The sequence below is a fragment of the Dermacentor silvarum genome, chromosome 2 (genome assembly GCF_013339745.2).
Source record: "Dermacentor silvarum isolate Dsil-2018 chromosome 2, BIME_Dsil_1.4, whole genome shotgun sequence".
NCBI classification, from domain to species: Eukaryota; Metazoa; Arthropoda; class Arachnida; order Ixodida; family Ixodidae; genus Dermacentor; species Dermacentor silvarum.
Window position 1 is genome coordinate 155,962,253 of NC_051155.1, and position 15,529 is coordinate 155,977,781.

Below are 15,529 nucleotides of genomic sequence, written 5' to 3' on the forward strand. Positions count from 1 at the left end.
CTCTCTGAAAATACCAGTATTTTCAGCAGGGGGCCTTGCTTAAATCCATAGGACCACTGTCCCTATGACCACGGAGAGCCAGACTTTGTTGCACGGAAAAAAAGAACTGTCTTAATAATAGGCCTTTAACTTTTTTCTATTTCCTCTTATTTTACTTTGCCTGCCCTGGTCCAGCTGATCGATCACATTGGGCGCGCTTCCTGAAAATGTCTGGAGAAAATTATCAGCTGCCAGCTGAGTCACGATGATATTTAGTATTTTCGTGTGTATGTGGAAAGATTGCGAGCGCGTGCTTCCATTTCTGGAACAGCTTGAACACGAGGGCTCCAGTGCGTGCATGTTGGCCCAAGTTTATAAGAACAATAAACACATAAAGTTCCAGAATTGAAAATCTAAAGCATACCTTTGGAAATGTCAGTGCACCTTTCGTGTCAAAAGTTGATAACTTTATACCTACAAAGTTTCGGAATTGAAATCCATGCGCTCCGTAGATTCCACGGCCGTTGCGAGATGCCGCAACGCACCCGCTCGCTATCGAAAAGTCCTTGAAACTTTGTGCTCGGATGGGGCTCCTGGCGCCGGTGGTGGTTGTTTTGGTCGGCGGTGCATGACAGCATGAAAAAATTTCGGGGGGGGGGGGGGGGGCGCTGAAGCCCCATCAGCCCCCCCCCCCCCCCCCCTGGCAGCGCTCCTGGTTCGCACCAAACGCGCTCGGTCTTGGTGACGTGTTTATGAAGACCGTGCCAACCTTTGCCGTACACCCTATGGCAGTGTACCGTAGCGACCATAAGGCCATGGTCCCTGTGGTCACTACATAAATGAAAATCACCGGATCATTTATATTTCTCATTCTTTGATAGCTCAAATACCAATTACACCATTACATCTTAATAGTCATAATTGGAAATACATAATTCCCACCATAGTACAGCTTCGCTGGTCTTCCATCTCCACCCCAGTGGAAGGGCGGACATTTTTTTTTTTGGTTAACCTGACCCCGACCGAAGGTCCTGGCCAGCGCTCATACATTCTATGGGCCCGAACTTTCATTAGTTCTATGCTAAAATTGGTCTTTGACCCCAATGCGACCCGTTTAGTTGCAGTGTCTCAGCAGAGGCTAGGGTACAGTGAATGTGTTGAACACCCATCGATCTCCCTTCGAAAACACCTATTTTTGGCTTATCCTAGGAAGATTTTCAATCGGTAACCATAACACACAATGTCTGATTATGATATTTATCCAATTATAATGCACGCCTCCTTCTTTTTTTCAATTTGGTCGAAAATTGCCTGTGCGGTGAAATCGGACACGAAATCAAAACCGCCTTCGTGGTGTTCATATGCCTTACCGTATAGCATCGATGTATGCTTTAGGAAACCGGCCACCATTGTGCAACACATAGACCCTTGGCTGTTTTTCTTGCTAAAGAAATTGGGTTCGCGTTATATTTCTGCTTTGTTTAGGAGGTTTAACACCATTTCAATGTTAGTTTGTTACTTTGGACACGTAGGAATTTTGCGCACATTTCATTTAGGGGCATGTTAGAATCGGGCATAAACTGCCAAATGAATCTGCAGTCTGTTCTGGCGTTTTTTTTCTGCATGTTAAGTCGACCCACTGGATAATTTGATGATTTTATTGGTCCCGTCAGGGTCGAATTAACGGAAGTCGATGGTATGTCAAAAATGAGGCTAAGTCTTAAAATAGTTCTGCTAAGCAGACATGACTTCACTACTGCTTGGCTTCAATTTCGCCATTGAAACATGTGCCCTAAAGGGAATAATTAAAAAGTTAATTAGTGAATCTTTTTAATGAACCACCCGGACATTGCAATTTGTTGCACAAGTAACATTTGCCCCTTCCATAAGTATACTTGAAAAGGAGGAATAATGCAATCTGTCACAGGCGATCTCTTATTAAATGTGTTTCTGAAAAAAAAAAAGAAGAAATTCACGCACCCCCCCAAAGGGAATCATGACGAGTGGGCGAAGCACTGGGGATCGTTCTTACCGTAAATCACCCGTGACATTGCCCATTCGCGCATGCAAATGAGTGACAATGCATGTGTACAGTATATACAATGTTTCATTTGTCATAACTCGTATGTCGTGTTGAGTTCTGGATTCCGTTTTCCCTTCATTATCTCTGCTTTGTGGTCCATGAAATGTAGTGGCCATGGTTCTTCGATTGGATCTAGCCTGAAGTTGTCAAAAACAAGGCCTATGTACGTTCCCCTGGGGGTTGTTGGTTGTTTCCAGTCATATGAAATGCATCGTAGAGCGTATCAAGACGTCATATACTGCACAAGCCAGTCGCTGTCCGTGATGTCTACGTTGAAGTCTCCGACAAGTTTGAAGGGGTTGTTCTTGTACTTTGTACAAGAACAGTCTGCGATCTAGTCTGCGATCTAGTCATGCGATCGTGCATGACTAGATCGATGTACTTTTCTACGTTGCCTCGGGAGAGATTCAGGGCCAAGTACACTGCCATGACGACGGTTCCGTCGGATAGTTTTATTGCAGCGTGTTTGCCGTTGTGAGATAGGCTCGTTGTTGGTAGGTCCAGATCCACCGCGGTCTCTGGCAATTTCACGTACATCCCAACACCACCCGCTGAACACTCTGCTTCTTCTGTGCAGACGACGGGGAAGAATCCATTGATGTGCGGTCTCGCGTTCCACGTTTCGGCAAAGCAAAGGACGCCTGCTTTCGTTACTATGGGATCTCGTTCGACGTCTTTTGCGTGGTCATTGAAGAAGAGCGCTGCAGAGAGAAGAGAAGCAGGGGTCGGGAAGTGAGCTAGGAGCTGGCGAGGAGGAGACCGCATGCGCTGCGCCGCCCTCCTCCGCCCTCCGCTATGGCTACGGCGCGGCCAACGCTGGCCGTGAGCACGGACAACATGCACGGACGGACAAGCCTTGACCCTAAGGTGCTTCGCTCCTAAAAGAGAGAGAGAAAAGAAAACAGGGGGTATATCCCGCTCCTGCCTGTGTGCTTTTTACTTTCCACATCTGTTGAGCACTGAGGTTTACATCTTTGTTTTTTGTGCTGCAAATAAGAGTTCACACAGTGTACAAGTGATTACTGAGGCAGTACTTTCCTATTTTTCTGCATTTAAAATAAGATATTGCGTGTAGTTTAAGTTCCCTTTCGACAAATAAACTGGAGGTCAGCATTTTGTTGATGCCTTTGGAATTCTATTTCAATTTCTTGAATTTCAAAATAAATTTTTGATTACGGCATGGTGCTCAGTGCCACGTGGACGGCGTCGCTAGCTGCTCTGTCAGTAAATATCTTCTAACAGCGTGTGATAATGACGGAGCTGCCACCTCTTGCAGAAATGTGCCACCCTTTTAGCACGTCCCCATTCCGGCCACCCAAACGTCATCATAGGCAACTACGCAAGAACTTGGTTTTGTCACCATCTTGTGAAGACAGTGGCTGCCTCTGACAGTAGGCTGTTGCATGGCCGTTGTCAGCACTACTTTGGGGTGCTGCATTTTATTTGGTCATAAACATTTCCTTACCGTCAAGACTCACAGGAGTAGCTCTCGAGTAATATTTTTTTTTCCTGCCGGGGCACGGTAGTCTCCAAAATAGACTCATCACAGAATTAGTTGTGGTGCATATTTTGATGCATTAAACTTTATTGGAGATTGGCGGGGAAGAAAACTTATGCAGGAATTCAACTGTATACAGAAATTCCTTCATTTGAGTAAAACCTAGCAGTCAGTTTTGGATGTGCTTCCTTCTTTCACATTGCCTGTGATTGCACTTTTCTTGCAGGAAATGTACATGACCAATTATTTCTCCGTTGGCGTGGATGCCCTGGTTACCCTCAACTTCCACAAGACACGGCAATCCTGGCTCTACTTTTGGAAAAATCGCCTTTTCAACAAGGTAAACAAAAGGCAATAACATTGTTACTAGTACATTGATTGGAAATTGCTTGATTAGTACACCATAACCATTTCATGAAATTTCGGTGCGAGACATTTGGTGGGATGTTTGACATTTAAAGTACTACTATCAGTGCCAAACTTACGGGGGGCAGGTTCCAAGAGAAAGCTGTTTTGCTAGCTTGGGCATGAAGCCAGTATTTGAAGAGCTTGCTTACATATATGACTTGAGACTTTAACCCCGATTTACTGAACCTCAATCTTCGCAGAAATTCAGTTTTTGTTGCACACCCTGTGAACTCCTATGCTGATACATCCTGGCGCATACAACTTCCTCAAAATGCAGCTTTAAAAAAATTATATGGATATTGATGTAGCGTTGCTTCTTTCTCAACTTGGGCTTCTTTAATGCTTGCAACTGAAAAAAAAAAAAAAAAACAGTTATGGGGATTCTGACACCTAGAACTTGTGCCTCGAAAAACAAAGTGCACCAGTTAGGAATCAATGTAACGAACATGTGCTTGGACAGTACTAATAAACATATTCATTTGGTCATTGCAAAAGTTGACAGGCTGTGGCGCTTCAAGGACAAAGGAGATGTTTTTTGTAAGGAGGTGTTTGTAAAGTGCTTTATTTTTGCAGCCTGAAAGACAACCTCTGCAAATATAAAAATTCATAGGTGCAGCCCATACAACAGGGTGCGTACAGGTCCTTGAAATCCTTGAAAACCCTTGAATTTCGGGAGGAATGCACTCTGATATCGACATTGCGACCGCCTTTTTGTGGTAGATCGGCGTCGATCTGACAAACTTCCCATTTCAGAAACAATACGTCGGCGTGGGCACACATGGTTCCGTATTGCAGAACTGCCCGGAAAAAATAAAAAGCTTTACTGCGTTAAACCACGAACGAAGCAAGAGACCCGTGCCGCGCTTCTGTGCTGGCTTGGCTGGCAGTGTTTACGCTGCTTTCCTCACCCTATCGTTCGTTTCACTCCTCGCCCATCGGTCTGCCTTGTCCCACTTTCACTCTTGCGCGCGAGGTGAAGCTAGTGAAGCTAAAGAGAGCTATAATGGAGCAACTTTACCACTGATGCTCAGTGCCTTTGGGTGGAGGTCTGTTATAATATTTGTGATAATATAAGTGCAATAACATTACCGTATTTTCCGGTCTATAATTCGCACCTTTGTATAAGACACACCCCCCCTTCCAAAAATAAAAATGTATATAAGTCGCACCGGTATATAAGATGCACCTGTTCTTTTGGTAAGCAATTTAAAAAGTTATGTTTCGCACCATGACTGCGGGTCACGTGCAAGCGTATGGGTGCCATGTATTTCCACTCCAGGCGCATTTCTGCCGCCGTGGTTGCCGCGATGTTCCGTATGAAGTCCAACTGCGATAACATCGTCCCCGTGCGCCGTATGCTGTATGTGCGAGTGAAAGCGTGTGACGGTGAGCCGAATCGCGCACAAGGGAGGAAAGTGGGAAGGCAGTATGGGAGGGAAGGGGGGGGGGGGACTGCTTGTACTTAGAGTTACTGTATATGAGCATATACAGTAACTTTACTTGTACTCTCATAGCAATTGCGTAGTTTGCACAGCGGCGCGCGCCGTATCTTGTTAGCGATCTGTAGATGCGACAACTTCGGCGTCGATCGACTCGCGGTCGGCCTACCGCCGCTTGCGTTGCTGCTCCATCCTTCTCGCAAGGCGCTCGGGAACTTGATCACGAGAACCCGGCACCTCGATAGCGCACACAGAACCCATAGCAATTAAGTCAACCAGAGCGCTTCGCGTGGCCATAACAGCGGATCCGATTTTGACGGTAGTTTTTCTGGAAAAAACAAAACGTACATAGGTTGCACCGTTCTATATGACGCACCGATGAAGAATTCAAAAAAGAAAAATGCGCCTTATTCACAGGAAAATACGGTATGCTGAATGTTTTGGAAATGTTTGATGAACCAACCCAGCTAATACTGCAGAAGCCTGAGCAGCTGTTGTGAGTGTTTGTTGTGTTAACTTTTAATATTGCGGATTTGAGAAATGATCAAGATAATGGATGTGTAGCAAGACTACACTGAATGGTTTGGAAATGTTCGGTAAAAGCTTGTCCAGTTAATACTGGAGTTAGAAGTCAGAGTAGCTGTTGGGAGCATTCATTGTGATTTGTGAACTTTTTTTTTTTTTGGTATTTGTGAACTTGCAAAGTAATCCAAGCTAGAGATTATTAACATCATTGGAATATACATTTATTTCTTTTTATTTTAGCGCAATAACCCTATGCTGATTGTTTTGAATATTTTTGGTGAACTTTTACTCGGCCAATACTGGAGAAATCTCAGCCGCTGTTGTAAGCATTCATTTTGTGTTGTGATCTTGAGAAGTTACCAAAGCTAGACATTTTTATTATAATTGTGATATACATTTATTTATTGTAAGTGCAATAAAACTAGTCATTTTTGTAAATGTTAGAGTAAAGAAATCCTACTTTGGATGGCGCTTTGAGTCCTTGAAAAACCTGTGACAGGTCCTGGAAAGTCCTGGAATAATCTTGAATTTTTTCCATGGAAACCTGTACGAACCCTGATACAAGTACAGTACGATCTCGTTAATATGTAGCTGGCAGGAACACGGCATAGCTAAGTACAAATATGCATCTCTTTACGTGTGCTACTGTGAACAAAAATAGCAGTGCGACACCACAGTAGATGCTGTTTAAAATATGCACTAAGAGGCTTTAAAGTGAAGCTTTCTTTGCATACTGTACCAGGGTTACTTGGTGGTTTTCTGGCACACCTCAAGCACAGCGCACAGAGCCTATACAAAAAAGCTCAACAAGAACACATCGATCATGCTAAGCGTGGAAGTCTGGCGTCTCTAGAGCACATTGCACACAGCACACATAACCCATAAAAAAAAAAACTCAAGCGTGAATGCATCACTCACTCACTCACTCACTCTGCATACATCATGCAGAATACGAACTGAAACACTATGCGCTCAAGCATCAATGTATTGATCAACGTAGTGCGCCAAGCAACGCACTTTCATGGAAGTGTTTATGGGCACTCTTGTATAAGTGTGAGTGCTGGTGAGACAAGACCACCTGATGCTTAGACAGACCTCTGAAGAAACGAGGAAGCTGAAAGAGAAAGTCAGCGCTATGCAGCGAAAAAAACGTCGGGCAGCAGCGTCAGGCATCAATGTCTGCGCAAGTGCCTCGAAAGCTTCGCATAGTCGCAGTTTTACACAGGCGTCAGACTTGCACATATTTTCTTTCTTTACATTTTTCAAAGCAGTAAAAGACAACTCTCTGATAAAGCACAGGTGACGTCAAGCAGCATTTCAAAACTGTGGTGGCGAGCACAGTGGCAGAGTGGATAACGTATCGACTCATCCTGATTTCCCCGATGCATGTGTGTGCATGTTTGTATGACAGTCTACTGAATGAGAACTGGCACCATTCCTTTGAACTGCGGTAACTGCTACCATGTGTGTGCCTCTGATCCTCCCTCATGAGCTGTCTTCGTGCCTGCAGGCAGTGCATGAGTGTGGCGTATACAGTAAAGCAGTGGCGCATCGACGGGGGGGGGGTTCGGGTGTTGTAACCCCCCCTCCGCGCGTCCAGCCCCACCAGTCTAACATGTGCCTTCCGTGCTCTGTTAACATTGTCATTACAATTCAGGAGGTGGCTTGAGGTCAAATTTTCCTGATTAACAAAACACTATATCACTGTCTTGTATTTATTCATTCACCCTTAAATTACTTTGAGAAAAAGGCTGAAGAAATAAACAATTGTCATCATCCTTGGTATCATTATTATTATTAGGCATTTTATCTCCTGTTGGATTCCTCTAGCTAAAGCAGGGAAATTGTATATTATGCAAAGTGCTTGCTTCCCCCCCCCCCCCCCCCACAAAAATTTCCCCCCCCCCCCCCCTGGCAGAGATCCTGGGTGCGCTACTGCAGTAAAGCCTCGTGAATTTGGAATGCACAGGACCGAAAAAAAAAATGTTTGAATTAACGGAATATTGAATTATTGAAGGTATCAAGAAAACAATGAACAAATGCTTACTACGTCAACATGCCTTTATTTGCTGAATGAATCAGTAAATCCTGTTTCTATTTTGCACAAAAGCAGTGTGGAAGCTGCAATTCTCGTTATCTCTTGACTGAGTTGTGCTCGCAACGGCGAACGCCTCCAGACTTTCTTCGCAGCGCAGCTGCAGTGTGCATCTTAATCTGAGACCTGTCTTTCACTACTCGCAAGTCCCAATTACTTATTCGCCAGTGAGCTGGGCACCAGCAAATTGTCCGTTCATTGCGATGTAGCTAGTGCTCTTCATCCTTGGCAGCTTTGCTCCAAGTCAAAATGAAACTACTGGATGAGGCCTCGGCTGCTATCGATGCTATCATGGACGGCGACCTTGTGGTTCTAAAGGCATGCGACCGATGCATGCATCAAGTCAAAATGAAACTACTTTTCACTGCTAAAACTGCGGACGAAACCATGGTTGCTATCGACGCAATCATGGATGGCGACTATGCAGTTACGAAGGCATGTGGCTGACGCCCGTATCGAGTCAGAATGAAACTAATGTTTGCCGCAACCGCTGTGGACGGAAGCGTGTAGGCTATCGATGCTGTCACAGATGACGACTATGCAGACATGAAGGCAACGGGCCAACGCGGTGTTAGGCACGGCTGTAATGCTAGAATGAAGGCTTTAAAGGTACTAATAGGCACAAAGCGTTCCGGTGTTGCTGTCGCTCATGTAGGATTTTTGTTGATGACTATGGCGATGCGGACTGTGCCTCTTCATTTCGGTTAGTGCTGGCGCCGTTTTTGCTCTTTTGTGTCGTACATTTGCCACGCTCACCGCGCTCCGAGAGCTCTCCGACTTAACCAATGTGCGGCCTAATACGTCTGAATAAATGAGAGTTTGATTGAATTAAATAATGCATATGCCTGCTGGGACTAGAGGATGAGTCCGAATTATCCAATTTTCTGAATAATAAAGGTTGAATTAACGAGGTTTGGAGTCTTTGCTGAATTGCAAACAAGCAATGCAAACTTGGACTAGTCCTCAAAGATGCAGCAGAGGATGGTGGCATGATTGTGTTATCACTAGGGTTTTTGGCTTTTGATTATTCCACCAGTAAAAAAGATGATTCACATTGATCTAAAAACTCTGAATGTTGGGGCCCTCAATTGTGACCATGTGACCGGGCCCTGACTATATTCACGTAAAAAAAATTGTGAAAACCTGAAAGTGTTCGTTGTGACAACAAACTTTTTGCACAACCTACTCATCTAGTTGAGGTTCCTAAAAAAAAAAGTTCAAATGAACTGCTCTCAAGAATTAAGGGACTACAGTTATTTATTTATTTATTTTATTTTTATTTATAAAATACTACGGACAAGAAGTCCAAGCAGGGTGAGCAGCATACACAAGATTATTTACACAAAGGTACAGGATGAAACAAGTTTGTAACAAGCTTTTCACACAATTTGTGTCGTCATAAGGTAGACGATTAAGAAAATTTGATCAACTTGGTTATAATAAAACTCTAACACGAAATAACACCATTAATTACACAAATGGTATACAGGTCACGGGCGCTGGGGGAATGCTTTACTAGTTAGTATATTCCAGTCAGCTATTGTTTGGGGAAAGCAAAAAGTACCGAAAAGTGTCAGTCCTTGCGAAAATTGGTGTTAGCGTGAGAGTAGTGGTGTCGAGTGGGTCTGCTTATTAAGGGGGATACGTATGTTGCGGTGTCTAAGGGTAGCCTATGAATAATTAAGTTTTAAAGAAACTCTAGTCTACTTTACTTTCTTCGAATTTGTAATAGTTCAATGCCGTTTGTGGTTAGTAATGCAGTGGGGGAGTCAGTAGTCCTAAATTTACTGTAAATAAATCTGACTGCTTTTCTTTGAATTCTTTCAAGGTTCTTAATATTAATTTTTGTATGAGGGTCCCAAACTATAGAAGTGTACTCAAGTTTTGGCCTAATTAAAGAAAAGTAAGAGAGTAGTTTAACTAGGCGGGGCAGTTTTTAGTTTGTGGCGTAGAAGGCATAGTTTCCAGAAAGTGGCAGAGCAGTTGTTATTTATGTGTAAGTTCCACAATAAGTTACCGGTTATTGTTAGACGTATGTATCTATAGCAGGCTACTTTCTGTAAAGGTGCTGCAGCCAAATTGTAAGTGTAATCTAGGGGGACTTTTTTGTGCGTTATAGGGAGATAGACGCCTGGATACCAGGACACCTGGATATGCAGTGGCCGCAGTGTACGCAAATATAGGCTGATGATGATGATACAGTCGCCGACTGGTAAATCGGACTCCGATAATCTGTACATGCTTGGTAATTTGGACAGCTTCGTGGCACCGCCAATGATCCCTTATGTAGACTTATGTAAAGATGACCAATATTTCGGACAGCCACCAGCTCTACATTGATTATCCGGATCCCGTCCGTGACTGTAGCGTACGCGGATTCTGCCACCATTACCTCGTCTGGCAACCTCGATGAGACATGAAGTATGGCCTCAGAGATTACACATAAAATTGTAATCCCCAAGCCCTTGCCTCGGTCGCAGCACTACGCCTCAGATTAAATTACAAATGCTGATCTTGGAGGCTTTGCTGAATTGTGAGGTCGCATCAACGTCGCGATTATCACATCCTATTCTGGCATCCCAGCTCCAGCCCAGCATCCAGCATCCCAGCCTGCGCTCGCCATTCTGTTTGTTTAGTTGGTGTTCTAGACAGCGCTCTGCTCTGCTGGCTCCAAGAAGTCTTTCTCATGAAGTTATCGACAGGCCATGTCAAATGGCACCAACGGTCCCCTCGCAGTCTGAGTCCGAATGAGTCTTGAGTGGCAGAACGAATGACCCCGACTCCGCAACTGAAGAGCCTGAACTGCCGCCTACCACAATGAGCTCAAATGTGGACATCATTGATGACCTGCTAGGCTGCAGTGTGCCGATTCCTGCTGCTGTTACATTTGAAGACTTTGCAGACGTCGACAGTGCGGTGTTGTGTGTCGAACTGAACAATGACGAAATAATCTAGCAAGTTCTCCCACCGTTAAACAGCGACACTAACTCGGATGATGATGTGCCATGCGGATCTGACTTGAGTCTTTGCAGTCCTTGCATCAGCGTACAGCGACAACAGAAAACTGGCAGAAATACAGGCGTACTTGGTTGCACGTAAGCGGAAGTGTGTGCAGCAACGAATGGACCACTTCTTCTTTGCACAGGGGCATTAAAGCGTAAATAAAATTATCTTTTTTGGGCACATTCATTTTTTCGGACGTTCGATAGTTAGGACTTATTTACGTTCCCCATGAAGTCTGAATTATCGGTCGTCGACTGTAATGAAGTCGCTAAAATCGTCAATTTGCTTCTTTATGTGGAAATTTCATTACATTGAAATTTGAACTTTTATGCAACAAGTACAGTCTCTGATTGATTTTTCTTACATGGAAGAGGCCGCAAAATTTTTCGAATTGTCGGGCTATCGGAAAAAGCAAGCTTGAATGAAAAAAAAAGTTATAATTTTGTTGAATGTGTTGGCGACGAAAGATAGGTTTTCATGTCATGTCGACGATATCTTCGCATCGGCGGTGTGGAAGCCAGCCACACTTTCGTGTCCACTCCACCCCTGCAGCTGATAGTGTCGCCCACAGTGGGATGACGCTGTCACGAAAAGCACCAGCTGTGGGGAGCGAATACTTCGTCTGCCTCTCGCTTCAACACATTACCGAAACTCGAGATTACGCAGCCTCCAGTACTAAATGCGTGGCAAGACAATGCACACAATTCCACGCCATCTCGGAACACCCACTCTTAGCATACGCGGCAGATTATCTCAAAAACTGTGCGTGTGGGCTGCGTATGTGTCCAGCTGTGCTGACATCCATGCGCAGCCACGGCCCATTCTGTACATTCTGAAAACTCTGGTACATTCCAAAAGGACAAGCTCTTTTGCTTCCAAAAAGACCAGATCTCTTGCTGCACAGCGTATCGTCAGCCCTGCTGGAAATCGAGGCGACACGGTTAGCCTCTACAAAAAGTGATCATAGTATGCACTAACCAGTAGGCATATGGAGCCAGTATGACTTACTCAGTCAACCAATAGTGTTAGGCTCTATGGATACTAAGTTGGGGATTAGTTGCAACTACGTTTTAACCATTAGTCTGTTTTCAGTGGGTATGTATTAATAAGGTTCTAATGTAAACAGCATACAGCAGTATTGAAGTGCTCATGAAAGAACATGAACACAATTCTTGGCACAAAGCAAAGTTTGGGCATTTTGCAAGTGAAGAAAGTCGGAATGCATTGATTTTGAAAAAAGCACGAGGAATGGGTACTGTCCTGTCCGTCCTTGCTTTTGTTTTTCCCTTTTTTAAAGCTTTTGTTTTGAAGCTGTTTGGTAACGCTGAAGAGGCAAGAGGGCAGGTCAGTAGATATTCATGATGTGACCAATGAAGTTATAACAAGTACAAAGGCACTAGCACTATGTTACTTGCCTTTATCCTTTTCTCTACCACACTATTACATCATGTTTGTTAGTGTGACTTGCATTGCTAACATTACAATGTAGTGGTGTCTGGGATAGTCGGAGCCACCCAATTCAGACCAAGTTTATCTCAGCTGCTGTATCACTCATGTTGATTTCAAGAAATAAGTGGTGAAGCCGAGTTTTGTTTATTGTTATCCTGCTTCGAGTAGAAAGTGTTAGGGATCATTCATCACTTATCTCTTTAGACACTGTTAAGCCTAACAAAGGATGCTACCACATTCGCCCAGGCAATTCTGTTTCTCTTTGGGATAGGTTGCCAAACCCTTTAGCGTAGTGATATGCCACACTGCACTTAAATCCTCTGTGAGAAGATATTCATAGATCAAGGTTCACAAAATGAGGTCTTGAAATGATCAGCAGGGATCAAACAAGTGGTGTCTCGCATTGGTCCCAGGGAGGCGTCCTTTGTTCGTCCACTATATTAATCTTTGTGAGAAGATGTGGCTTGCGGGCTGAAGGCACTTAGGGGGCATAAAATGCAATGTGGGCTGTACTGAAACAGTCTGTCCTGCATGCGAATGTGTAAATATGTACATGCAGTTCCTGTACATCACGTACGGCACCCGTGACTTGCTTGAAAAAAAGTGCCGGGACCTTCCGCGCAAGGTGCGCCTTTGGCTGGACGGGGAGCCCAAAAATCTGGAGCATCTGGAGGCCATCACCGTGCTCAACATCCCTTGCTGGGGCGCAGGTGTACGACCATGGCACATGGGCGCAGGCGGTCAGCTGGCTCAGCCTCAGAGGTATGCATGGTCCCAGCGCTTCCTGTATTTGCGGACATCTTTCTGTGGCAATGAAGGGGAAGCTGTGGGGGGCTTCTAATACATTCGAACCTTGATATAACGGAGTTGTACTTGCAGCGAAAAACTTTGTTATATTGTGAATTTAGTTAATTCGAGGTTTCGTTAATTCAATGGAATTAAGGTTGAGAAATGAAAATAGTTTGTTACATCGCGAATTTCGTTAAATCGAGGTTTGTTATATCGAGGTTTGACAGTAGTGCACACCTATTTCTCACCTTTGCCACTCTTCTTCGCAATCGTGTGCAGAGACGACTGAAATGCTAATTTTCACAACTATGACTATAAATAACAAGAACCTTAGCGCAAGTGGGGGACCAAACAATGCTTCGCTTACACCAATTTTCGCAGTGCGTGGGATCTGATGTTAAAGAAAACTGAAAAAAAAAAAAAAAAAACGATGCATTTTCGTGAGGGCAGAAATTTCCTGGACTAAAAAAAAGCTATCTGCAGCTTGACAAGGTTCAGGAAATCTGTCTGCTTTGCGGTGTGACAGTTATGTAATACAAAATGTATAACTGTCATACAAAATATCATTAAGTTATGTAATACAAAATGTCATTAACCTTTGAATTATGGTAGTTTGCATGGTATGTCATCATATTTCATAAACGTACAATTTTAACAGAATTGTCCTACGACAGTGTGGTTAAACCCACAAGTCCTGTACACCATTTCTCATAAAAAAAATTATAACAACATTTTCACATTTGTTTCTGGCCATGGTGAGTATGTACAAAACAATGAAAGGATAGTTGATGAAAAATGAATTAGTACAGTAATTAATTATTTAGTAATTGATTTACTTGACAAAACCCAGCATATCAAGAACGCTAGTACGGGCTCTACATTGGGCCTACAGCGCTTAAATTGGAGTTTTTAACCATCAAATTCAGCATACCAAGAGTAATATAGTATGCTTTGTGGAGTTAAAAGAAGTGGGAATGCATGCCGTGCTTTAGGCATAAGATAATATGGATAAAATAAAGCTTTGTGCTTGGTAAGGGCGCATTTATTTGAACAATATGAGCCCTCATATGACATAAATGTTTACTTTTTCAGGTACGATGATGGTCTCGTGGAAGTAATAGGCCTGTACTCATCCTTTCACGTGGCACAGCTTCAAGTTGGCATATCTGAACCTGTACGGCTTGGACAAGCTAAGGAAGTCAAGGTGAGTCATGTTCATTGTTTCATCTGCCCGCACGTACAACTGGCTACAGTGAGGCCTTATACAGTCAAGAACCTGCCACAACAAAATTGACAAGGCACGTAAAAAATTTTGTTGTTGCAGAAATTCGTTGGGAAATGTAGAAACCATGAAACATGGGATATAATGCTGCGGAAAGAAATTCCAAAAGTCTGTAATTTTGGCTTGTTTGTGCTTGCTAGCAATTAGCAATGTGATGTGGCTTTTGCATTCTGTCAGGTGAGCTATTTCGATGTTGACATACATTCTGATGAAAGTTCTATGATGATGAAAGTTATATGTGTGAAAAGCGCTTATACATGACGTGCTGCTGTAATGGGCGCCTACTCTGTGGCAGCAGCTTCACCATCTGTTGAAGTTAAGCATTGCAAGCAATTTTGATAGTCATTTCTCCTCATTTCTTTGCAAGGGACGATGTGGGAGTTGGCCTTGGCAATTAAGGGGGGTGCCGGCACGGTGATTGCATGCTGACAAATTTGCCGTTTTCTTAAAGGTTCTCGAACACTGGCCACATTTGACACAATGTTTCTGCTAGCTTTCCAGTTTAAAAGCTTACCAGTTTTAGTTTACCATATTTTTCCGCGTATAATTTGTCACCACGTATAAATCACACTCCCCAATTACAACAGCTAGGAAAGAAAAAAAAAAATCCGCGTGTATAATCCGTGGAAAGAACTGCATACATTAACACTCAAATCTTTGCAAAAACAGTCTCCCTCCGTGGATGCACAACTCGTTCACACCGTTCCCCCATTCTTTGGCGATGCTGATAAAGCTGGATTTACACGTCGGACGGTATCGCGGACTAATTTGTCACGTCATATGTAACGTGAATCAGATTACTTCTCATCTAGTATTAACGTAACAGAGGGTGACAGTGCGGAGGGAGCAGCCCTCGCACGGGCAACGACGATGGGGCAAACACGACCGAGCCGAAAATCTCTGCAGTGATTTGGCTCACTGCCGTATTGCGAAGCGCTTCGTGCTGACTGAGGGAGCTCGACGAGAGTAGGTGACGTAT

The 15,529-nt window shown here is 43.8% G+C and overlaps 1 protein-coding gene across 3 annotated transcripts in view; it reads left to right on the top strand.

The window, feature by feature from the left end:
* LOC119441951 (diacylglycerol kinase epsilon-like) overlaps positions 1–15,529 on the top strand; it is a 51,648-nt gene that overhangs the window by 22,509 nt on the left and 13,610 nt on the right. For all 3 annotated transcript variants that reach the window (XM_037706631.2, XM_037706632.2, XM_037706633.2), the window contains 3 exons: positions 3,787–3,900; positions 13,039–13,241; positions 14,361–14,472. In XM_037706631.2, the coding sequence (XP_037562559.1) occupies positions 3,787–3,900; positions 13,039–13,241; positions 14,361–14,472 (429 nt within the window). The remainder of the gene's footprint in view (positions 1–3,786; positions 3,901–13,038; positions 13,242–14,360; positions 14,473–15,529) is intronic.